This window comes from Eptatretus burgeri, chromosome 4 (assembly GCF_056783735.1).
Source record: "Eptatretus burgeri isolate ZD-2024b chromosome 4, Ebu_testis_v1, whole genome shotgun sequence".
In the NCBI taxonomy this organism is placed as follows: domain Eukaryota; kingdom Metazoa; phylum Chordata; class Myxini; order Myxiniformes; family Myxinidae; genus Eptatretus; species Eptatretus burgeri.
This window is the reverse complement of record NC_140964.1, coordinates 82,793,807-82,818,633: the sequence shown is the minus strand read 5'-3', so window position 1 is coordinate 82,818,633 and position 24,827 is coordinate 82,793,807. Positions and strand designations below refer to the sequence as shown.

General features: G+C 43.0%; 2 protein-coding genes across 10 annotated transcripts in view; one reads left to right on the top strand and one right to left on the bottom strand.

The window, feature by feature from the left end:
• Nucleotides 1-7,174, top strand: part of GGNBP2 (gametogenetin binding protein 2) — a 51,805-nt gene extending 44,631 nt beyond the window's left edge. Inside the window, exon 16 of one of the 2 annotated variants that reach the window (XM_085879030.1) lies at nucleotides 6,904-7,174. The gene's annotated coding sequence lies outside the window, so the exon portion shown is untranslated. The remainder of the gene's footprint in view (nucleotides 1-6,903) is intronic. The other variant, XM_085879031.1, reaches the window with a different exon arrangement.
• The window catches only part of LOC147028539 (rabphilin-3A-like), a 70,200-nt gene continuing 49,111 nt past the window's right edge, over nucleotides 3,739-24,827 (bottom strand). For all 8 annotated transcript variants that reach the window (XM_085879047.1, XM_085879043.1, XM_085879044.1 and 5 more), the window contains 9 exons: nucleotides 23,988-24,134; nucleotides 13,055-13,134; nucleotides 10,929-11,003; nucleotides 8,771-8,880; nucleotides 8,479-8,605; nucleotides 6,923-7,077; nucleotides 6,485-6,566; nucleotides 6,173-6,269; nucleotides 3,739-4,622 (listed from right to left, as the gene is read on the bottom strand). In XM_085879047.1, coding sequence (XP_085735173.1) covers nucleotides 4,495-4,622; nucleotides 6,173-6,269; nucleotides 6,485-6,566; nucleotides 6,923-7,077; nucleotides 8,479-8,605; nucleotides 8,771-8,880; nucleotides 10,929-11,003; nucleotides 13,055-13,134; nucleotides 23,988-24,134 — 1,001 coding nt within the window. In that variant the 3' untranslated portion in view covers nucleotides 3,739-4,494. The remainder of the gene's footprint in view (nucleotides 4,623-6,172; nucleotides 6,270-6,484; nucleotides 6,567-6,922; nucleotides 7,078-8,478; nucleotides 8,606-8,770; nucleotides 8,881-10,928; nucleotides 11,004-13,054; nucleotides 13,135-23,987; nucleotides 24,135-24,827) is intronic.

The following is a 24,827-nucleotide window of genomic DNA, read 5'->3' as shown; positions in this document are numbered from 1 at the left end:
TACCTCCCCCCCCTCGTCCCTCGTCCTACCCTCCCCCCCCCCCTCCACCTCCTGCACCCAAAGCCTCCTCCCTTACCTCTTCATTAAAAGTGTGGACCTCAAATATCCGGGGCCTTCGCTCAAACCTTTCAGATCTTTCCATGCAGGTTGCCACTGACAAACCAGACATTATCTGCCTAACAGAAACTTTCCTCTCCCAAGACGTGTCTGACTCCCAAGTATCTCTCCCTGGTTACTCCCTCTTACAGTATGACAGACCTGAGCCTCGTCCTGGTGGAGGTGTTGCTCTCTTCATCAAAGACTCTATTCCTCACTCTCCCTGCACTGCTCTCACACCCCCACACCCCCAGGAATACCTCTGGCTTCGGCTTCCCTCCACTCCCACCTCATGTTTATATGTGTACTGGACCGTCCACCGAACAGTGATGACTCCATCTACACCTCACTCTCCGAAAACATGGACCATCTTCTATCTTCTCATCCAAACTCTCTCTTCCTCTTATGTGGCGACTTCAATTGTCATCACGCCAGTTGGCTAGGTGTGGGTACCTCTCTCACCTGCCATGGGACATCAGCAAAAGCTTTCTGTGACTCATTGGGACTGACTCAATCGGTCAACTTCCCGACCCGGATCTCAACCAATGGTACTCCATCTCTTCTGGATCTGATTTTGACAAATTTCCCTGACAATATCTGCTGCTCTTCCTTCGCTCCAATCGGTTCTTCTGACCACGTCCTTATTAAAGTGGACATCTCTCTGGCTGTTATCAGAGAACCACCTCACCGCCGTCGAGTCTGGCATTTCACTCAAGCCGACTGGCAGGGTCTCCGAGCAGCCATCAAACTTACAGACTGGTCTCCTATCACTACTTTCTCAAACATCAACTCATCCTGGGAATTCTTTCAAAGAAACTTGCTCTCCCTCATGCACAGATTTATCCCCTCTCGTGTTCAGTTGTCTTACCCTTCCTCCCGCCCTTGGTTTACTGAAGCTTGTGGCGAGGCAGTTGTCCTGAAACAACTTGCCTTTGCCTCATGGAAAGCAAACCCAACTGAGGGCAATCTCAGTTCTTTCCACAAAGCTCGGAACAAGTGTGTATCTACCCTCAGGAGAGCCAGAAGACAACATCTTTCTCATCTCAAGTCTGAACTCTCAAACCTCTCTCCCTCCTCAAAATCCTGGTGGCGTTTAATCAAATCTGTTTCTGGTGTATGTTCCCCCTCCATCCCCTCCCTTACCTCAAATGGCCGCACTGCTGATTCCACACGTGATAAAGCTGAATGTCTAAACTCGGTGTTTGCAGCTAAATCTTGTGTCCCAAACCCATCACTATCTCTACCCACTTTACCCAGTCGCACCCAACTGTCCCTGGACTCTGTATCCTTTTCTCCTGACAAGGTGGAGAGCTTGCTTTCAAACCTCGAGTCAGATTCTGCAACCGGTCCAGACGGCATCAGCCCACGTGTCCTCAAAGCCTGCTCTTCTGCTCTTGCTCACCCTCTCTCTGTTCTATTCACCCTCTCATTTGCCCAAGGTCATCTGCCATCTGCTTGGAAATCTGCTAACATCACTGCCCTGCATAAAAAAGGTGCAAAAACAGATCCCTATAACTACAGACCAATCAGCCTTCTCCCAATCATCAGCAAGGTTATGGAATCCATCATCGCTTCAGACATGAAATCCTTCCTCTTCTCCAATGGCTTGATTTCCAATCATCAATTTGGTTTCAGACCAGGTCACTCTACCCTAGATATGCTGCTACTGCTCTCCCATCAATGGATGGAGGTCCTCAATGCCAGACAGGAAATCCGAGCCGTATCCCTGGACATATCACGTGCTTTTGACACAGTCTGGCACCCTGCCCTACTCACCAAACTCTCTTCCCATGGTATTCAAGGCCATCTCCACTCATGGCTCGCAGACTTCTTCTCCTGTCGCAGTCAACGTGTGGCCCTAAATGGAGTTCTTTCATCCCCTCTTCCTGTGCAGGCTGGAGTTCCTCAAGGTAGCGTTCTGGGCCCTGTTCTTTTTCTGGTTTTCATCAATGATCTCTCGGACTCTCTGGAAAATCCTCTATTTCTCTTTGCCGATGACTCCACCCTCTGCCGTACCATCTGTCATCCCTCAGACCGGCAAGCAGCAGCTTCTTCGCTCACTGCAGATCTGGATAAAATCACAAACTGGTCCAACACGTGGAACATGTCTTTCAATCCAGACAAATCTCACACTCTCACTATGTCTCTTCAAAAGGACCGTTTACAAAACCCCCCATCCACTTTCTCAACAATCCTCTGGAAGAAGTCTTTTCTTTCAAGCTTCTGGGTCTCACTATCTGCCATGACCTTTCCTGGGAAAGTCACATTTCCAACCTTGCCTCAAAAGCCAGTCGCCGACTGGGAATCCTCCGTCGTGCAAAGTCCTTCCTCGGCCCTCTTGAGCTCCTGACCACTTACAAAGCTTTTGTCCGTAGCCTGATGGAGTACTGCTCTCCCCTCTGGGCTGGTGCTCCTGCCTCCCACCTTTCTCGACTTCACGCTGTCGAAACCAGGGCTTTTAAGATCATTGGCATCTCCCGCAATGAAGCTGAGTCTTTGGGCCTCTCACTCAATCACCGCAGGTTGGTCGGTGGTCTTTCTGTCTTCTGCCGACTCCTCTCCAGCCTTGCCCCCCTGCTCTCTCTGCGATTTGTCCCAACCACATTTCCACAGGGCGCTCAAGGTCCGCCAACAACCCCCTTCTGGTAAAACTACCAAAATCACGAATCACTGCTCATCTTCACTCTTTCATTCCTCTTTTTCCCGCCTTTGGAATAAACTTCCTCACTCTATTCTTTCCCATTCTTCCCTCCAGGCTTTCAAAACAGCTGTTCACCACCACCTCTTATCTTCCCCCATCCAAATCCTCGATCTTTTCTACCCCCGATAATCCACCCAAGCCCACTTCCTTCAATTCTCCTGCTTTCCTTCCTGAAAGTCCCTTTAATGTCCATCTTCCCCTCGCCATGTTCCCCGTCCCATCCCCATCCCTCTCCCTTCCACAGTTCACCTGTGTCTGTTCCCCAATGTTTTGTCCCTTCCATTCCCGCCCCTCTTGTCTCATGCCTCCTTGCTGTGAGTTGTGTGTTAGCTCTCATACGAGCCTCGACCAAGGTATACAAAAAAAAAAAAAAAAAAAAAAAAATCAAGAGCCTCCCAGCAAATGCATACTTATATTAATCCATTAATGAATATTGATAATGTTTGCCAACACCTAATTTTAACAAACCCTCAACATTTACGATTCGATGATTAAGAATCAAACTCTAACTTATGTTCCAGAAATACACTCACGCTTGATTGTGGACAGCTGGCAGGTTAGTTATGGTATGTTTACCTATTGAAGCACAGCATAAATGAGGCAATGCCTTTGTATAAAGAGATAAACGGCAGCTTCTGGGTCTTAATATCTTCAGGTTAATGATGCGAGTTTTGTTGAGCAACCAGCTGTTTCATTGTGTTGCATCACCGAGCTTACGCAGAACATCTTGCATTTTGGACACGCAGAGCTATGCAGCGATATCAGCTTAGTTCTGGATGTGAGCAGCACCGTGTAACAACATGACTTGCACTTAATCTGGAAGAAATCAACAGAACGTTGATCAAGCGATGATAACTGCTGTGGGAAGCGAGGAGAATCTCACGTTTCGTGTGTCAACCCTTGTGCGAGGAAGATTATACAAGTTGGCCTCGGCATTGGAGTCATGCTTTTTTTTTTGCACTGATGAAGGGCTCTTAACGGTACCTCGATCTACGTCCTGTTGATTCCATCCAATTAGATAAGTTGGCCTCGGATTCTCTTCCCTTTTTTAAGCAAGACAATCTTTATTCTACATTATATAATCTCCTTGGCTGTTGTGGAATGACGACACCTTTCACAGTTGTCATAAGCGTATACAGAATACAAGCATTGGCAGGATATCTCAGAGGTAGCCAACTTGTCTTAAACAGTTATCTACATTTCATTCCCCACAGAAAATATATGACAAACCTGGGTCATGGCTTCATTGGCAGTGTTACAACATAAAGTACACCATACTTGGAAAGGGGGTGTTATAAGGCAGCAGTAATACTTGTACTCACTTGAGAACAGTAAAGGTCCAATATCTTTAGAAAATAGTTGGTTCTTGTTGGTTGGTTGTGGTTGGCTTCTACGACTAGTAATCGGGCACGCCCTCAACAAATTCCAATTTCCTCTTGCACTCTACTACTAAGATGGCAAACCAACCACCCAACATCTTCTTTGGCACAAGACGGATGGCTAGGGCAGCACCTCGTCTCCTACTAGCAGGACGGTATGTCTGATGTATGCAGGAACAAAAAGTGAATCGTACAGTCATTACCATATAGAACCTCCTGCACAATATGAGTCTGTCATCTGGGGTCAGGCAGGAAGGGCAACGCAGTTCAAAAGAGTTCAAATATTTCATCCTGCATTTAAACACGGAGGTGTCACGTTCAGTGTTTGAGATCCACGTTTTGGGTCAGTGCATGCCAATATTCAGATTTTTGGTCTGTCTTCTTTGCACACTCGTTCCAATGCTTTAAAAGCTTTCCATTTGAACTCACTCCCATCTGAAACCCACCTAGGGAGGTAGGGGAAAACAAACGGTTTTGAGAAGTTTAAATGCAGCAGCAGAAAAATTACGGAAGCTAAACAGTTGTGCTTGCTATTGCTATGAACAACATGAAGTTTGTTTCCTATTTCACCCAAATTCGTGGTACAGTATTCAGTAAAGGTCGGTGTCGAGTCTGCAACACTATTTATACAGTTAGGAACATTAGGTCGATATATTGGCATTGTTGGAAGTTGGAGGGCTTTGTCTGTGTTGAAGATTTTGTTTGTTTCTGGAAATAGAAAGTTCACTGCTTCATTTGATATATATATATATATATATATATATATATATATATATATATATATATATATATATATATATATATTTATTTCTATTTCATTAAACTACATTGCAAATGATCCCAGTTTCTCCTCATTGGCAAGTCCATGACCAAGGATTTAAATTATGCTGATTACAGGGCGTCACACGATTCCGGACGGATGACAAAGCAATGAGAGATGTGAAACAATCATAATCTTGCTGAAAAATGAGCAGCAACACCGAGTGCAAGAAGAAGAAGAAGCTATTAGGGCGCAACAAAATATCAGCGCTTTATATCCCACAGTACAAGATCACATGTGTGAACATCTTTTGTTCAAGTGCTGAAATCAAAGGAGTGAAGCAGCTGGTGGCAAGTTTACTCCACGAAATGTACCATGTTTAGAACGAGGAATAACAAATACATGGACTGCTTGAGATCTGCTACGATTGGCGACACTGGGAGTGCTGTGTTCAGAGCAAAGGTTGTTCGGTACATAAAATGGTCTGTTGTGAGACAGATGGGGAGGGGGGAGGTTGTTATGTTTCATTTGGCTGAGTGGAATGCTGTATGCAGGAGGAAATAAATTGTTTTGAATAATATTTGCCTTAATGAGAGTTTTAATAATAATAATAATAATAATAATACCATTCCTTTCGTGCCATAAAGGTGTATAGGGCTTTCCGAGGCCGAGGCAGTTTCATTGGCAAGGAGTACAGTCCTGGACAGGTCGCCACTCCAACGCAGGTTAACCCGAACGGTTATTAGCCCAGAACACTGGCACTCATTTCGCTGACCTCGGAAGGATAACAGGCTGAGTCAAACCCACCTGGTGTTAATTCAACAGTCGATAGAGGCTCAAACTCAGGACTATAAGGTCCAAAGCCAGCCACCTTAACCGCCACGTAAACACCAGGCTTAATGAGAGTCTTACTGTACAAGTAATTAATTTCCAATTTTTGTCGATCTTCACCGCATATCCATAAAAGAACCTACGTATGGTTGAACACAGAACTCAGAGAGAGAGAGAGAGAGAGAGAGAGAGAGAGAGAGAGAGAGAGAGAGAGAGAGAGAGAGAGAGAGAGAGAGAGAGAGAGAGAGAGAGAGAGAGAGAGAGAGAGAGAGAGAGAGAGAGAGAGAGAGAGAGAGATTTAAGCAATGATTTGTCCTATCAACTAGAATATGGAGAAACGACACACAAAATGGCCAAAAATAAAGAAAAGAAAAAAGTTTTATCAACGGCAAAGTCAGAACGTACCAATGATCTCATCTTTCTGTCCGAAGTGATTTCTCCAAACAGACACGACAAGGTTCTTGACAGCAACTTGGTTTTGCTCAATTTCAAAGAAAATGGTCTGCGGTGAAAACACAAGTGTTTCGAGAGCAATCAAACAACTAGATAAATCAAAAAGTGCTCAACAGAATCATTCATACAGTTCAGGAGTGGTGTCAAACATTTTATACGACGAGTAAACGTGGAATTCCTGGAACGTAATTCAGGAATAAATGTGTTGGTGAAAATGTTTGCGATCTCATATCTTCTTTGAATGGAAAGATACAATGTGCGTACCTCGTTATATTCTGGATTCGTTGTTCTTTTCTTGACAGATGTTTTGTGTTTCCACTTGTTCGACGTGTTCGGCTGCAAAGTTCTGTGAAAACAATTTTAACGCTTATTACTTCTAAAATTACATCCCAACACAGGCCTGCATCAATTTACACGAGACGTTATTTTTTCAGAACGAACTGTAAATGTACATTAGACTTCCTGTTATTAAAAAAAAATAATAATAATAATAATAATAATTTAAACAACAAAAGAAAACCATGAGAATTTTTCTTGCAGCGAGAAAGATTTTCTTGTGTTGTTGTTGTTGTTGTTGTTGTTGTTGTTTTTAACAAAAACTATTCTCATTTTAAGTAAATATTTTCTTGCGAACGTTTTTTTTTTTTCTTAAACACCAACAATGTTTTATTTTTTTTTGCCAGTGCAGGCAATTTGACTCACACTTTGACGAAGCTGCTGGGAGCGAGATGCCCGATGCTTGCTAAACGTGCTGCCTGTATGATGCCCACTTGGAGGCCTTTTTTCTCCGTGCTGTACAGCAGTGAGAGGAGCAAACGCCCTTGTTCGGCTTCCTCTTCCACATTCTCAAGCTGGGTCTGCAACCGAGAAGACGGGAATCCGTTGAAGAGCAAAGCAACTATTTCATGAGAACAGCCACAACACCAACACCAATACCCACAATTGGAGAGTTTAGAGAACACGATACCCTGCACAGTGTTCAAGTATATATAAAGGAGGACCTTGCCATTCATAGAGGTTAGGTTCTTGAAAATCCCTGTGAACTTCAAATCTGCAAACTTATGAGGGAAAGGGGGAAATAGGGTTTGGAACTTCAGCGATCAAACTTATCCAAACTGTACCCTAAATTAACATGTTTTTTGCAAATTGTTTTTGTGATATTTGTTTTCATGAATAAAATTATTATTATGAACATAAAATAAAGTATTATTATTTCATATGCAGCCTGTGGCTGCTGGTTGCATCAACGTGGGGAGCACAGCTGTGTTGCTGATGCAGTGCTCCGTTTTCCAATCCACCTGGTGTTGTTTAACAGCATGACAGGGGCTCAAACTCAAGACCCTAAGGTCTTAAGGCAGCCACCTTAACCATTAAGCCAACACCAGGTATATTTTTCTGCATTAAGAACATAAAATTAAGTTTCTTTTCTTGAGGTATTAAGATCATTAAACTTACCTTTAATAATAATAATGATAAACTTGGTCCAATAATGTGACGGCGATGTTGATGGAGATGATGGTGGTGATGATGATGTTGGTGCGTTTGAGGGGGTTATTATGGTAACGGCCCATGCTAATTAATGAGGTAAATAAATCTCCATTAATATTTCATCGGCATCGTGCATAGCCATATTGGTGGGCTCTTCATCACTCAATATGCAAGTACATTCCCACGTGCCACGCCCCGTCATGCTATATATCGGTATATTTCATGGTTTTTGGAAGTATGATGAAGGCGATTTGTGTTTTTCAGTCTTCAAGGACGTTATTCAATCTAAAGATGTTTTAAAGAAGTTTGAAGGCATAAATAAATATTAATTCCAGGTTTTACCACCGTTTTATCCAGCGGCTATTACGTCACCCTCTCGAACACATTCCATTAGTTACTCATGCCTGTTGTGTGCGTCCATTATGACGTCCTTAAAAAACAGCAAGTTTCGTGTTTGAAATGATTATCAGTTTTGTTTGATTGCCAGGCAGGCAGATGCAGGAACAACATTACCTCACTCGTCTCTGCGCGTGTGCAATTGGGACAAATTCGGTGCCAATGTAAAGTAAAATGGCAGACTTGTCCTTCTAAATCATGTTCAGATTTGTCTTCAAAATATAACATTCAATTTAAATAAGCTGTTCCTTCATTATAAACTGATAAGATGGATGGACAGATAGACAGACATGAACCAATTGCTTAACCCCGCTTTTAGCTTTGCCTGCACAGGGTGACAACAACGACTACAACAACCAGGAAGTGACCCTCACAGGAGGTTGATGCTCAAGGCAAACTTTAAAAAGCTTCTTCTTCAGTGGAGTAAGTTTACGTAAGAATATTCTACTCTGTCCAATGAACTCGTTGTGACCAACACGATCTTCATCGTAAACCGATAACCTGGGAAGCAGGGTTGGAGGCAAAAAGTTGGAAAGAAGAATCAACATTGGATTATTTCGACCACATTTTTCGATCATTCCTCAAAGGACCAAACTGATGAAAATTTCTTCATTCATTCATTCCACAAAAATTCCTCTCGCAAGGCAGAATCAAATGAAAACTCACTGAAGCATTTTCTTTAACACATCTTCAGTGGTGATGCCGTTGTAACTCAGTTCCTCATTCCAAACAGGGTTGAGTGTTTTCTTGACGGTCTTTGAACGAAGTTTACTCGCCTGGGGGGAAAAAAAAAAACAAACAAAAAAAACCATTTTATCAGTGTCACAACTGCCATCTGTTAGTCATTTCAGCATAAAATGTTCGGGTCAGCAGCGAAGGTATCTCATCGCTTTAGCGCGAGCGTGGATTTTGGGTACAGAGTTTCAACTCCTGATGCAATCGTATTCGACTATAAAATAATGTCGAGTACTGTCAGTAGGGAGAGCTACACCAAACACACAACTTCTTAGGAAACGTTATGTATTTTAATCAACAAAATGCACATTCTCCCAAAGTTTATTTCATAGAATACGAGTGTCAGGTGACCAACTGAATGCTATGATAAGCAAATGTTCATACCAACAACACAATACTGATGGCAATGCGGGGTTTTTTTTCCATTTCATCTCACCTCAAAAGGGGTTGCGAGACGACTGTAAACGCACCTGTCTGTCTGTCTGTGTGTTGTGCGTGCGTGTGCGTGCGCATGTCCACATCGACGTATTTTCACTTAAAAAAAAATTTTTCTCCTCCGCAACCGCTTGTCCGATCGATGCGGAACTTTAAACATAGGAGCGACTCCCAATGGCGAATATTTTATTGATAATTTTGGTGTCATAGGTCACATGGTATGGCAGTCATATTGGATTAAAGGCAATAATTTGCACGTCTCCAAAACCACTCAACGACAAAAAATTGAAACTTGGTATATGTCATCAACTCCCCATGAGGTATATCGGGTGATAATAATGACATCATCGATGAAGTACGTGAAACTCGTGCAGATGATCGAGTAGCCATGGGGAATACAGTTTGAATTTTTTTTCTTATTATCTTCATTCACGCAATTTAGCATTAATAGGCACAAAAGTGGTTGTCATATACATATATATATATATATATATATATATATATATATATATATATATATATATCCTAATAATCAATCAATAAAACTACAGATAATGACAAATGTATGTGACATAGTATGGTGCATGGATGATTCAAGTGTACGGGCCATAACAGCAGCGGCCCATTGTCGTAGCATGTTCATTTAACGATTGTATTTTTTTTTCAGAATGAGTGCGCGATGTGAGACTATGCGCTGTGCGAGTGCCGTTCCAGTTTTTAAGTTAAACAGAAGTTTATGTACCAAATACAAACAAACAAACAAAAACACAACCTTGCAGCCCCCTTCTTGCTGTGTTTGAGCTTGCATTAAATTTGTTCACCACCTGTATCCTCTCCTCAACCCCCTTCCCTTGCTCTCATTCTTCCACAAACCGTCCCTCTGTTGGGTCACTCTATTCTGCTGTTGATATGCTTCGCCACATTCCACTGGTTGTTGTTGTTCTGTTCTGTTCTGTTTTGTCTTCTAGCTCTTCCATGATAGAACAGCAGAATGTACAGCACAAATAAATTGAGATAGTTCCCAGAACCCCCAAATGACATCTGATCATTCCCATGATATGAGTTCCCTTACAATATTCACATGATATGTGGAACTGCAATGCAGGAAGAGGCCACACAGCCAATCAGTCTGCACAATGGTTGCCAACTTATGGTTGTCTGTGCTCTATCCTTTTAAATGCTGAGCATCAAGCAAGGAAGCAGCATGTACCATTTTAAAATTATTTGGTAGGACTCAGCTGAGGTTTGAACTTCTTCTTCTTGTGTATGGCAGCTACCATTTTGTGGGGGGGGGGGGCAGGGGGGTGACAATGCCGCTGATGTACTCATTTCACTGACATAAGAAGGATGACAGGCTGAGTCAAGCCCACCTGGTGTTAATTCAACAGCCTACAGGGGCTCAAAGTCAGGACCCTAAGGTCCCAAGCTAGCCACCTTATCCACTAACCCAACACCAGACATCTGTTCTGAGAGTACTACTGGATAATTAATCTTTTATAAAACTAATTGCCATAAACTATAACTACTATAACTATAAAACTACTAAAGTAAGGACATCTATCATGGTGTCGGCAGAAGCAAAAAATCAGTCACAGTGGAAAAATAAAGTGCACATGTAAGAAGTAATTAATATCCCCATCCACATTCATCATACCTTGCTGTCACCTGGCAGGAGATGAATCTTCACATAAGGATCCGCAAGGCCATTTGAATCCATGGATTTGAGGCTCTGTTAAAAAACAAGTTACATAATATAGAAGCAAAATTTATATGTATGACGAAGAACAGGACAGTATGAGGGGTCTGTACAAACAGGAAGAGGGTTATGAACAAAGGAGGAAGAGAAGATAAGGTTTATAAGAAAGATACAAGGAAATATATGTTGTACAAGGCACAATAAAGGCTGTTATTCCCATCAGGTTGATGTCTGACCGACTCCATGCAGTGATCAACCTTATGGCAAACTGGCAGAGGCTACCCGGCACTGCCTGGCTGGGTGAGCTAAAGCCTGAATGCAGGTATCTGAAATGGTGAAACTGTAGTTCTGACATGGCTTTACAGTGGTTTTCATTCTCTATTTGACTTGAATCGCCTTACAGACCAAGACAAATCGTCAAGTCAATGCAGTGCCATGATGGGGTATATAGATTACAGTAGATCTGAGCAGCAGTGGAGACTCATGCACTCACAAACATGTGACACTTTTAAGCTACCCAAATATATATATATAATGTCAGTAATGGTTCTCACATAGTGAAAAATTAACCATAATTACTACTATTCATATATATATATATATATATATATATATATATATATATATATATATATATAGAGAGAGAGAGAGAGAGAGAGAGAGAGAGAGAGAGAGAGAGAGAGAGAGAGAGAGAGAGAGAGAGAGAGAGAGAGAGAGAGACAGAGAGAGAGACAGAGAGAGAGACAGAGAGAGAGAGACAGAGAGAGAGAGAGAGAGAGAGAGAGAGAGAGAGGCAGAGAGAGAGAGAGAGAGAGAGAGAGGGAGAGAGAGAGGCAGAGAGAGACAGAGAGAGAGAGAGAGAGAGAGAGAGGCAGAGAGAGAGGCAGAGAGAGAGGCAGAGAGAGAGGCAGAGAGAGAGGCAGAGAGAGAGGCAGAGAAAAGAGAGTGAGAGTGAGAGTGAGAGAGGAGAGATGTCACAAGTTGGCATTTGCAGTTTCGCCAAATTTTTCGCCACCAAACTGTTAGTTTTCCACCCAAATCTTCCTTCCGTTTTTTCATATAATTTTTTTGTTTTTGCATCACAAACCTTACTCTGCCTGGCGATGGCGTAATGGTTAGGGTGGTGGGCTTGGGATCCGAGGATCCTGAGTTCAAATCCCACTTGGCTGTTGAATTAATACCAGGTGGGGTTGACTGCCTGTCATCCTTCCAAGGTCGGCAAAATGAGTGCCAGCATTATCCTGTGTCGGAGTGGCGACCTGTCCAGGATTGTGCCCAATAGCATAGGAGACTGCTTAGGCAGCACCAACACTCTGCACAGAGTATGGTCCCAATGGAATGGAATGGAAACCTTACTGGGATTTCCCTGAATCCATCGTCACTGGTTTCATTGAAAGAGGTTAATCCTTTCTCAAGTAATAGCATGACAAACTGACAGGATATTAGAGGTAACACTCATTCTACAGCCGTCTCATCTGATTTTGATTCTCAACTGAACTATAAACGATCAGATCGGAGATTCACAGAAGGGCAGCTTTGTATTTTTAATTAATTTTCTGAAATTTGTGGAATTGGTTTTTCACTTGGAAGTTGTGGGTTATGATGTGTGAATAAAGGTGGAAAAAGTGTCTAATTTCATGGAATATAATTCCAGGCTATAAGGCAACAAAAGGTCAAAAATTTGAAAGGCGATGTAGACTTTCGAAAGGCACTGTAGGTGGATGAGTTGGGTCGGTGACAAGAACAAGCCGATTAGATTTTGGTTAAAGTCTGAATCCAGATCCGGCCTATCGGTGAGATACAAAACGTGAACTGTTCAGCCTGACGGAGGTATTCGCTCTCCAGAGGTTTGTGGCGAAAGAGAGAGAAAATATCAAATAACATGCAGGACATTTTGGCTAAGACATCCAAATCTTTGTTTCATGGTTGAGTTACTTCCATATAAAACAGTTCCACAGGCAAGAAGATCAACTGAAGTTTGAGATGAATGGTTTGTATTTAATTCCAAACAAACTTCTGCAGAAGAAGAAAACACGAAAACTCATGACATCGGTGAAGAATGATGTCAGAGCACAGCCACTAACCTTAGCACGGTGCAGGAAACAAAGCACTGAACTGGAGGAAGGATCGTATAATAAGCTGAACTCCAGCATTCCAAGAACACCTGAGAAAAAGAAAAGTGTAAGATTCAGAGAGAATAATTTTCAACACAAGTACTTTAAAGTTGGGTGTACAATCTCTCTCCACAACATGAGCCTCATACTACTAACTGACTTTGTCATGTATTTGACAATTTAAGCTGAAATTTTCTTTTTCGCAGTGGTCTCCAAAGGTTTTATGAAGTGTGATATTTCATGCTGAACCATTACTACTTCTTTAATGCCCCAATTAGCGGCATTCCCTTGTGGGGTTAGCCAGGGAACGTTTTTGGTCCCATGTCTTTCACGATCCGTCCGGCCAGGCCTGCCGTTTGACTGAAGGTGATTTCGGCAGAAATTTGTAAAAATAAAATTCAGGGTGTCGGCGATTACTCGCTTTGTCTGCACAGAAGATCTTTAATGTCCATCAAAGACTAGTGCTGGCAGACAGGTCCTCGGGCATAACGTCCTTCTCAGGGACGGCACATACATTGATGGCTTGCCAAACAATATGGTGGTGGTTTATCCCTGGGTTGAGATTCAGACTCAGGCTAGACAGCTCAAAGCTGCCAGCCCATAAGATATTTCATGCAGAAGTTCGATGAATTGGAAAAAGTGAGGTGAAGATTGGTTGTTCTCTTACCGAGGCATGAATTTAATCCCACATTAGTGCAATTTTTCAATTCTGTAAATCTAATTCATGTGCAAGTAGTTGACCACAAGTTTTGCTTCACAATGCCTTTTGTGTTTCAAGTTTCAAGTTTCAATTTTTTTTTTTCCACAATTCTAAAAATACAACCATTGTCAAGAAGAACAAAATCTACAAAGATCACAAAGCAAATAAATTAACAGAATAACAAACGAGTACTGTATATCAGAGAGTATGCTAGTACTCTCTAAATTGGGATGGTGTGGAAAAAAAATGTCGGCCTCACCCACTGCATTCAAAACTAAAGTTGGAGTATCTTCTCTAAAAAGTCACTTAAGCTACAATATGAGAGCCTACCTAGTCTGGTCAGCTGATAAAAAATAAAAATAATAACAACAACTAGATGGTATTCACAGAATACATACCCCACACAGTCTTGAGGATTTGGTGCGAGCTAACTGTTTTGGTTTTTCAGGTTTTTTTCCCTTTGATTCAATATGGCTGCCAGACAATATTACCGATAACGTCATCTTTATCAAACCACATTTCCAATGGGTAGTTAAATTTTGCATTGGTCAGTTATGTGGTTTCTTGTACAAAGGTTTTCAAAGATTTTTCCCATAAATCCAAAATTGCTGCCAGACCATGTGACACATGATGGTCATTTTTATGAAAATGCAGTTCAAATTTCAAGTCAATCAGATGAAAATTGACGATTTCAGAAATTTTGCCTATGGTGACCTTTTGGCCCATGTTGACGACAAAAATAATTGGTGGTTGAATTCATTGAGATGATATGAAAATGCTGTTCAAATTCCATGTCAATCAGATGTAATTTGACAATTTTAGAAATTTGGCCAATCCAACCATCCATTGGGACCATACTCTGTACAGTGTTGGTGTTACCGAAGCAGTCTCCTGGGCTATTGGGCACAATCCTGGACGGGTCACCACTCCGATGCAGGATATTCAAATGGCTTGATCATCCCAACAAACTGGTACTCATTTTGACAACCTCAGAAATTTGGCCTATGTTGACCTCAAAAATAGTTGGAAGTTGGATTCAGTGACTTGATATGCAAGTCCTCTTCAAATATCTAATCAATCACATGAAAAATGAGGATTTTAGAAAATTGGTCAATGTTTACCTTTGGCCTCAAAAGAGTGACCACTATATATTGTTACGAATCTGGCAGCCATGAGCACTCAACATTCAGGTCCCTGTAGCTGTTATTTCTATAAGTATGTGTATGGTTAGAATCCCTCCCCTGTGTCTAACGGGAGCTGAGTGTATGTGTGCTGTGAGTTATTTTGTAGTTAGTTTCTTATACTCCCCAACAACAACCCCAACAACAACACCAACAACAACAACAACAACGCCATCCTCCCTGGCTTCCTTCCACCATCGGCCATTCTGACGCCCACAGGCGCTCGGCACATATGCGCAGAGTTCCATTGGCAACCGACGCATTGGCTCCGCTCCAGGGTCAAGCAAGGCGTGTTGCCTTCAGCCAATGGGCAAAGCGTGAGCGACGTATGCTGCGTTCCAGCCAATGCGGAGGCACGTCGCCCGAAGGAGGAATGCCTCTCGGGGGGACGGGCCGCGAGGATGCTCGCCACACCCCCCAGACGAATCACGAACGGCGAGCGGATCACCTAAGACGAACTGGCCAATCTGGAGGCGAGTTGCGCTGGAGCGGGTTCCCCCCCCCACCCTGTGCGGGGAGGGGGGGGGGGTTAAGAGAAGCGCGGATGTGCACGAAGAGGTCCTTTTTCCCTCGAGCCTGTCCCGCGGAGGATTGCCTGCCTGTGAGTCTGTCCCGCCAAGAATCGCTTGCCTGTCTTGTCTGCTGGCACTCGCTGTCTCGTCACTTGCCAGAGGAGCATGCTGGAGCCCGATGCTACCCTCCGTACCCGGTGCTTGCAGCGGCATCGATTTACGGGTTAGAGTCCCACCGAGCCGGATCGTCAAGGGCCGTACGAGGCGGGAAGGTCCAAGCTAGTTTCTTACCTCCAGCTCACCTTCCCTCCGAGCTGGGGGTATCAATAAAGACCCGACGGGGTCCATTTCTTTTTGGGGGTGTGTGTCTGGCGTGGGCCAGTCCTTTAAGTAGCACCTGTATAAGTGCTTGTGCATAAATTTCCATATCTTTTATATTCGGATAACTCTGCCCTTACGTGCTCCACTCGTCCCCCGATTATTGTAAATAAATTCCCCTATTGTTGATTGTCCCAGCTCGTTCCCTGTCATTTCTTTCATTGGCTTAGCATGGTGCGTGTTGAGAAATAGCAAGGCAGTAAATTGTTCATTTGGACCGACAGGCCTCGGTAACCATCCGCTCGGGTTACACACGGTTCGGGCACGGTAACGGTTCGTTCCGCTCGAGGTCTGTCGAGGGTGTGAATTCCCCGATAGTTTTGCCGCATGGGTACTTCGGTATATTGAAGTTTGGCAATTAACCCTACCCCACGCGGTCGAATTATTGGCGATTCATGGTCCTGTAAGGGACCCGTGCCTTTCGGACTTATCCGAGGGTTACGACCTAAATTCCGGTGTGTTCGGTGGAGCCGACTCTCCTGCTCCTGCTAGCGGTCGTGCTCGCCACTGAGACCCGGCCCCACAACAATATCACATTGTCATGTAACATGTGGTAAAGTTTCAATTCCCTCCGCTGAACGGTTTTTGATGTACATGCTTAACAAAATACAGACACGTATGACGTACGACGGACAACACCAATCGCCTCACCCTGCTTTTCGCTTCGTGAGCACAGCGTCATAATAATAAAATGATCATCTTCAGATGGCATATTTTTGAGCTGCCTCTCTCTCAATGGCAATGACTGGTATCATTCGACAGAGTTTTACTTGGTGCAGCGTCCTTTGCTATCGTAATTTTAAGAGCTTGAAAGGATTCTCCAACAAGAAAAAGTATGCAAAACTGCATTCCTTTGTAAAAGTATAGAAAGGGATCAGAGGGGTGGGCAGGAACTACAACTGTCAATCAGCCTGATGGGGGTGGACCACGAGACACATTTGCCCGAGGGCCAATATATTGGTGTGGTTAACGGTGGAATATTATAAGGAAGTTGGTTACAGAAAGTACGTACGATGGAGAATGTAAGATATAATCTATAGACTATGTACAGTACTATTACAATGTGAGCATGTCTATAAAGTTTGTACTACAACCTTTGTAAATCAGGAGTGGAACATAAATATATATTTCTGGGAAATAAAATAAAATAAATAAATAAAGTGAAGAAAGAAGTAATAAAAACATGTTAAACTACAAGGGCACTTGTCGACGTTGCCAGATATGCCTCCACCCACATTATTACATTACACATACTTGTTTTAATTTAAATCCCTGGACACAGATTCAAAATATTAAATAATTCTGGCTACCAGACCATGCGTCCGATCAGGTTGAAATTTAAAACACATTCTCCATCACGATGAGATCATAATTGTGAAGTTTCACATCGATTGATGGAGTTCAAGATAAATATTTTTTTATGATTGTCGTTCAATCCAATATAACTGCCGGACCATGTGACCTATTGACTATTTATGAACACCTTGATATCCCCAAAGCTTTGGGAACATGTTGGTGAAGTTTTGCATTGATTTGTCAACCTGTTCTGGAGAAAACATTCTTCCTAAAAAAAAATCATAGCTACTAAACCATGTGACCTATGATGTCATTGGTGAACTTTTTGGTCCTCATGGATAGGAGATCATAGGAATAGATCGTATCTATTGGCAACGTTAATGAATTGCCCCAAACACTTTTTTGTTGAAAAATAATTCAGCCGAGACAAGATCAGAGTAGAATATAATTATTATTATTATTTTGTATGCAGCCTGTGGCTGTTGGTTGCATTATTGCTGGGAGCATGGCTGTGCCACTGGTGCAGTGCCCCTGTTTCCAGTAAGTTGGTACTTACTTTTCCAACCTTGGAAGGACAGGCTGATTCAACCCACCTGGTGTTATTTAACAGCACAACAGGGGCTCAAACACAAGACCCTAATATCTCAAGCCAGCGACCTCAACGTTAAGCCTACAGCAGGCTTCGTAGAATATAATGAAAGAAGTATTGTTTGGGGGGAAAAACAATCTTTAATTAATTTATAATGCCAGCACTTCTAGAAATTTTCTTGGATAAATTATACACACAAGCAGAGTACCCGCCTTATGGACGATCTTGCTCCAAGCATGCAACATGCTCTTCTGACACATACCTTGATTTGGGTGGTGTATAGGCAACCGACATCTGCCTCAATCACTCCAGAAAATAAATAAAAAAAAGAACCCATGAAGTTACGTGCATGAACCCAAAACATACCTACTGCTTATAATTCCAAACACCTCACTACACTGGAAAACGTGGGGACATGAAAACTGTGCTGTTAATGGTGGAGACTTGTAATACCCTCCCCCACCTGAAGGTGGCATTACACGACATTTACGGAGATTTTGCGTTCCTCCCCCAAGACCACTGGGAAAGATAAAAACACCCCTTTACATTAATTGGGGTCATGCTGATCCTCTGTAACAAATTTGGATGTAATCGGCCCACAACTGTCCGAGTGGCGTTACAAAAACACACACGCAATAGTAAGGATCTTCAGATCCTTACTGGTCCAAAGTGGTCCAAAACAAATTCTCATCAATTAAAACACCAAGAAATGTGCTGTGTTGGTGGATCTGTTTGTTGGTTTGCTGGTCTGTTGTTGGCATTGTGGATGTTCATGGTTGATGATGGATCTGCTAATGCTTCCCCCAGACATCTACAATTGGCATTATTGTTGAAATGATGTGGGCTTAATGTGAGTAAAATTTACATAACCTCTTCTTCCTCAGTTCTTGGTTAAATAAATGAAACCAAAACTGTGCTTTTTAAGCAAAAGAACTGTGCCGAAGCAAAGGGTCTGTTGCACTCACATTGCAGGCCGGTCGGTGGCCTCGCTGTTATTATTATTATTTTTAAACTGCCTCTCCTCGAATCCTGCTCCCTTTGCCTTCCCCTCCCCAATGACTACAGGATGTATGCATTATTCCTGTAACCCCTTCTTGATTAAAATTACAATATCCAGGCTGCCTGTACACCTCAACACTTTTGTTGCTCGCTTCTCACATCTGTGGAGCTGCCTTTCAGATAGGCAGTGTTATCTCACTCTTTCCTCCAAGGCTTCAAGCATGGGGTGTAGTACCATATGAAGTCATCCCCCATCGTTACCCACAATCTTTTTTAAACCCAATAACCCAACTTAATCCACCCCTTTTACTTGCAGGTAAGCCTGGTGTCGGCATGGTGGTTAGGGTGGCTGGCTTAGGATCTTAGGATCCTGACTTTCAAGCCCTGTTCGCTGCTGAATTAACACCAGACAGGGTTTTCTCAGCCTGTCATCCTTCTGAGGTTAGTGAAATGAGTACCAGTGTACTGGTAGAGGGGCACGGCATCAGCGGCACAGCCACGCTTCCATGAAATGATAGCTACCCGGCAGCCAAGCTGCTATACGCAACAGAACAGAACAGAACTTGCAGGATACTGCATTTCCTCTCCTCCTCTCTCCTTCATTCATTACCTTACTCGTGTCCAATGGTTGCCCCACGGTCAGTTCATACCCTCCTTGACCTTGCTCTACAATGAGCCTCGATCATGGAAAGAAATGAACCTCTCAAGTTTACTGATGCTGGAATTGAGCACAAAACTAGTCAATGGGACTGTGAAATCGAGCCTAAAATTAAGCTTGCAAGATCACATAATTTGGCCGATGCCATTTATCCCACGCAAGTGAAACACCCTGCAAAAAAGATTAATTTTTTTTTTTTTTTGGAATGCCAGCCAGAAAAATTTTGGAATTTCCATCCAGTCATCATGTAACATTGTTAAAAAAAATTAATTCTCCATGGGTAGGCACTCCGATGTTGAAAGTTTGTCAATCGCTCAAGTGGTTGTGGAAAAAAAAAACAAATAAAGGTGAAAAAGTGAGGGCGGAAGAAAAGAAAAAAAAATAAATAAGTGAGGGTCTCGACCAACGTTCCAAACATCGTCAAGGATGGTTGTGGACGCCTATTACTAGTTGAAAAATTGTTACCCTAATGCTATAGGATGTGTTACGACATCGAGAGTAACATGTCAACAAGTGATTAGGCCACCAAGACTGGCAATCCAGGTTTACATTGAATCCACTTGGTAAATAAATCTGCTTGTCCAAGCTGATCAGGTCTAAAAGTGATGTTTACCCACATATTGCTGGTTGATGTTTAATGCCCACAGCGCAACTTGGGATGAGCACAAAAGTCTCCACTACTATAATCTAATCACCTCATGGGGTCAGCCACAGAGGAAGTTTGGACTCAAGTCTTTCATGAACTGGCTGGCTCGGCCTGGCGTTTGAATGGAACCAATTTGGGCAGGAATTTGTAATTTGTTCAAGGTACCAATGATAACTCACCGACACTTCCCTGAAAGGTACGGCGAGATGTTTAACCTGCATTAACTACTGCTCGCAGATTGGACACCCAACTTAACATCCATCTGAGGGACAGGGCACGATAGAGCACCAATCCAACAGTTTATAGTCTAGATTGGATAATATTCCCAACCCGACAGCTCAAAGTTATATGCACTACGTTTGCACCATCCTCTCACAACAAATATAAAAAGGTTGTTGAATTCCCGTGTGATGGCTGAAAAGGACGACACTTTTCGATGCATGTTCATGTATGACCAAATTGACCTCAAACAGCCGTGAACGTCATTTGTCATTGAGCAATTACCCAGGCCATGGTTGCCATTCCAATGCAAATCAGCTGCAGAAATGCTGATTTGGCAAGGCTACGAATACACGATGACCTTAGCCTCGTGAAAGCTACCATGGGATCTTTTGGTAGCAGATGGGACAGTTTACGACCTCTTCAGCATGACAGTCGACTAAATGAAGCCATGTAGTGCCCTGCAAAGCACCCGAAGCTTGAAAGGTGAGTATGCTCTATCCGAGCTATCTTGTGAGCATAACCCATTTCTGCATAGAATCAAGAAACAAAATATCCATGGTTTGACTTCGAAATGAAACCAGCTGTGCAGGCAAAATGGTAGTTAGAACTAGGGTATTATGAGAGTTGTACGCTCATATACCAGAGTTGGTTACAGGTCCAATGCCAGTAATCTGCAGACAATAACTACATAACTATAGTAAAGTATACATGCAGAAAGAAATGATAATATTCTTCAGGTAAAATCAGCTCATCTACAAAAAAAATCAAATTGCTCCCTGGTACATAACAAAATGTATGAAAAAGACCTTAATAACAAAGGAAAGAAACTCCAAGGATGGAAAACTGGAAATTTGGATGGAGGAGTGATTAGGGGGGGGGGGCTCGTTAACAAGGGTAGAAAAGACCATGGTTTTGGATGGGTGATGATCTGAGATGGTGAGGAACAGCAAGCTGCCTTGAAGACCTGGAATAATGAGATTGAAGAGGATGTGGAAGTTGGTTCCGCAGGGAGGACAAAATAAATAAACAAACAAACAAGCAAGAACAAAAATGAGCAGTGATCCTGGATTTTGACAGTTTCCCCAGAGGAGGGTTGATAGTGAACCATGTGCAACCTGACCATATGCACACGGAAAGAGCATAGGGTGCAAGAGCAGAAAGGGGGCGGTAGAAGACAGACTACTGATCTGTCTGCCATGGCAAAGCGATGGGCCCAGGGACTCAACTTCAGCACGGGAGACTTCAGTAATCTCGAAGGACTTGGTTGCCACGACGTTAAGATGAGCAAGGTGTGAGGAAGGAGCGCCAGACTAGAGTGGAGAACAGTACTCCATCAAGCTGCGGATGAAAGCCTTCTAAGTGGATAAGAGTTCAGGTGTGCCACGGAAGGACTTTGTATGATGCAGGATGCTTAGTTGGCATTTGGCCTTGGCCAACTTTCAAATCAAGGTGGTTTTCCCCAAGAAAGATCATGGTTGATTGCGAGACCCAGGAGTTTGAATGACTGAACATGCTCAAGATTGTAAAGGAAGTAGATGGGAGGGTTTGTCAAGTAGCCACCTGTCATGAAATAAAAACAAAAACCACCATAACTACTAAATGTCTTACACTCTCTTCAATCCCACTCTTCCCTCCAGGTCTTCAAAACAGCTGTTCACCACCACCTCTTATCTTCTCCAATCCAAAAAACCACGATCTTTTCTACCTCCGCTAATCCACCCCAACCCCACCTCCTTCAAATTCCCTGCTTTCCTTCCTGAAAGTCCCTGTAATGTCCATTTTCTATACCCCGTGTTTGCCACCCCATCCCTCTCCCTTCCACAGATCTCCTAATGTCTCTGTTCCCCATTGTTTTGTCCTTCCATCTTCTGACCCTCTTGCGTGTTAGCTCTCATACGAGCCTCGACAATGTATTAAAAAAATAATAACAATAAAAAAAATGCCTCGCACTCAACTCGATCAAAGACGGGGACAGGGAACAAAAACCGGGTGGCATATCTCTGGGTGGTAGGGGGTGGCACTGAAGCAGCCACACATCAGCGGGACAAGCAGGCGATAGGGAGGTGGTGAAGATAATGAACAGGCAACAGGCAGACAAAACACAGTAAAAGGCAGGCAGGCTGGAAGATCTCCCATCTCGCTGTTCTCCTCAAACTCAGCTCACCTTTGAGACACTCTCCTCAGAGTTCATGGTCCTTCTCCTTGTCAGTTCTCCCAAGAACAGTCCAGCTCTCCTCTAACTCGCAATCTTCCCTACAAATCGAACCCACGCAATTTAGGTTTTAGGCTCCTCCACTCCCAGGGCAACAAAATCTCTGCTCCTTGGAGGCGATCCAAGACTCCGTGCCCCCCCCCACCCCGGTTGCCTGGCAAAGCACCAATGCAACCCAGTCCCACCCGGTAGAACATTACAGGGAATATACCTACAATTTCCTTAACCATAATCCCCAATTAATTATTACCACACACCATCCCATGTATGGCACATTCAAACAAGACAATTCTTAAGCTACGCGTCCCTGCTACTCGTACACGGACCATCATACTACTCCACCTGTTCTAAGGAAATGTCTAAACCCTTCAACGACATAACAATACATATTCCAAGTGTTTGACCAGTTTGCGATTTTGTCAAGGTCTGAAGAGAGAGAGAGAAGAGGCTGCAGCGTGCCTGTCGGAAGGATGAGAGATGTCACAGCAGAAAGTGGTCATCACAAAAGAGATAAAGAGGATTTTCCAGTGTCAGTGAGATCAGGGATGAAGATCAGGAATAAGATGGGGCTGAGACCACTGCCTTGGGGTACTCCAGCCTTGACAGGGAGAGGAGATGAAAGAATTCCGTTAAGTGCCACACATTGTCGACGAGAGTGGACGAAGTCAGGAATCCAAGAGTGGGTTCACTTGAAAGCTTAATAAAACAAACTGTATACATGTTGGTTGTACCCAGGGTCATGTCATGGGCACACACCAAAATATAAAAATAAAAATCCACCCTGCCCCACCCCCACAAGGGGGTTGGAAGACAGCTTCAGTTTTTACCTGTACACATGCCACAGAGGTTTTTTTTTTTCTTTCTTTCTTCCCACAGGTGGTATAACATAGACACGAGACAACTCCAGACTCAACTTTCATACAAAACAGCTGTGACATTGCCCTGCTGAGTGTAGAGTGAAAAACTTAGAGGAATTTCCTCCTCCCAATGGATACCAATTGCCAACCTGTGGTTGTTTGTCCGTGCTCTATCCTTTCAATGCTGAGCATCAAACCAGGAAGCAGCACATACTATTTTTAAAGTCTTTGGTATGACTAGGGTGGGGTACGAACCACCAACATCCTAGATTTATAGTGGACGCTCTAACCATTACGCCATCATGTCTGGTTGAACTGCAATCCAGTTTTTAGCGAGTATCCAGACATTATTGCTTCAACTGAGATTTTAACCAAAGCACACTCATGATGAGGTCCAACTCAGCTTCACTTTCAAGGATATCAACCGTTTGTGCCAGACAGTGTGAAGTGAGAAGTTGCAGTTTATGTTAAGGACACTTAGAGCACAAGTCAACACTACAGGGTGCTTGACGTAGCCCAGCTTCACAATGAAGCTAAGATGGCAACTGTGAACCATAAATAAAATGCAGAGCAAGCTCATTTTAACATAAATTTCAAATTCTTCTCTGCCAAACTGGAGTGTGTGAAGTTGCATTTCTGGAAAAATAACTCACTCTCTTCATCAGATTCAGACTCAGGTGGCATTTCCTGCAAGTCAGAGTCGACGACCTGCTTGGGCAAAGTTTCCCTCTCATTGCTCTTGGTAACTCGAGGCACGTCAAGGTTGGTCGTCATGGTAACAGGCGTGCGAGGAGAGACAGCTGCAGGAAAGAGTGATAGGATGTGAGAGAAATGGTGTAGCAAGCCTTAAAAAGGCGTAGATACTGGAGGTTTTATGACAGAATTTGGGCCGAAGAGGAATTTGGCTTCTTTTTTTGTTAATTATGAAAACAAAAACAAACAAAGAAAAATAAAACCACACACATACAAACGGAATCAAGGGCGAGGTGTTAGCACCCACAAGCAATGCTGTTTGCACAGAATCATCTGCCATCGATTTACATGTTCACACAGGTGGTTGAGAGAAGAAAAGAAAAACTAAGTGGAAGAGAAAAAACAGCAGGAATTGAGAAAGGCAGACAAAGAAATGAAGGCTCAAAAGTAGCCATTTATTAAACAATTGCACAAATAAACAGCTACCTCGGATCAGGAACCGCTCCCATATTTAAGGCACGTCACTCGACCAGATGGCACCAACTTTACAAGACTTTATAAAGCATAAATTTTGTAAACCACCGACAAAAACTCGAGCGTAAAATTTTCAGAACAAAAAAAATAATAATAAAGTAGACAGAGGTAGGACAAACGATAGCGTTTGAAGACAGGAAAAAAGAAAAAGAAAAAAAAAAGAAGAAAAAAAAAAAAAGCTTGTTCAAATATAACTTTGTTGAATAAACAATCACAGGTGCAAGCACATTGTAAGGGAAGTGCTGAATAAACTTCATTTTTTTCAT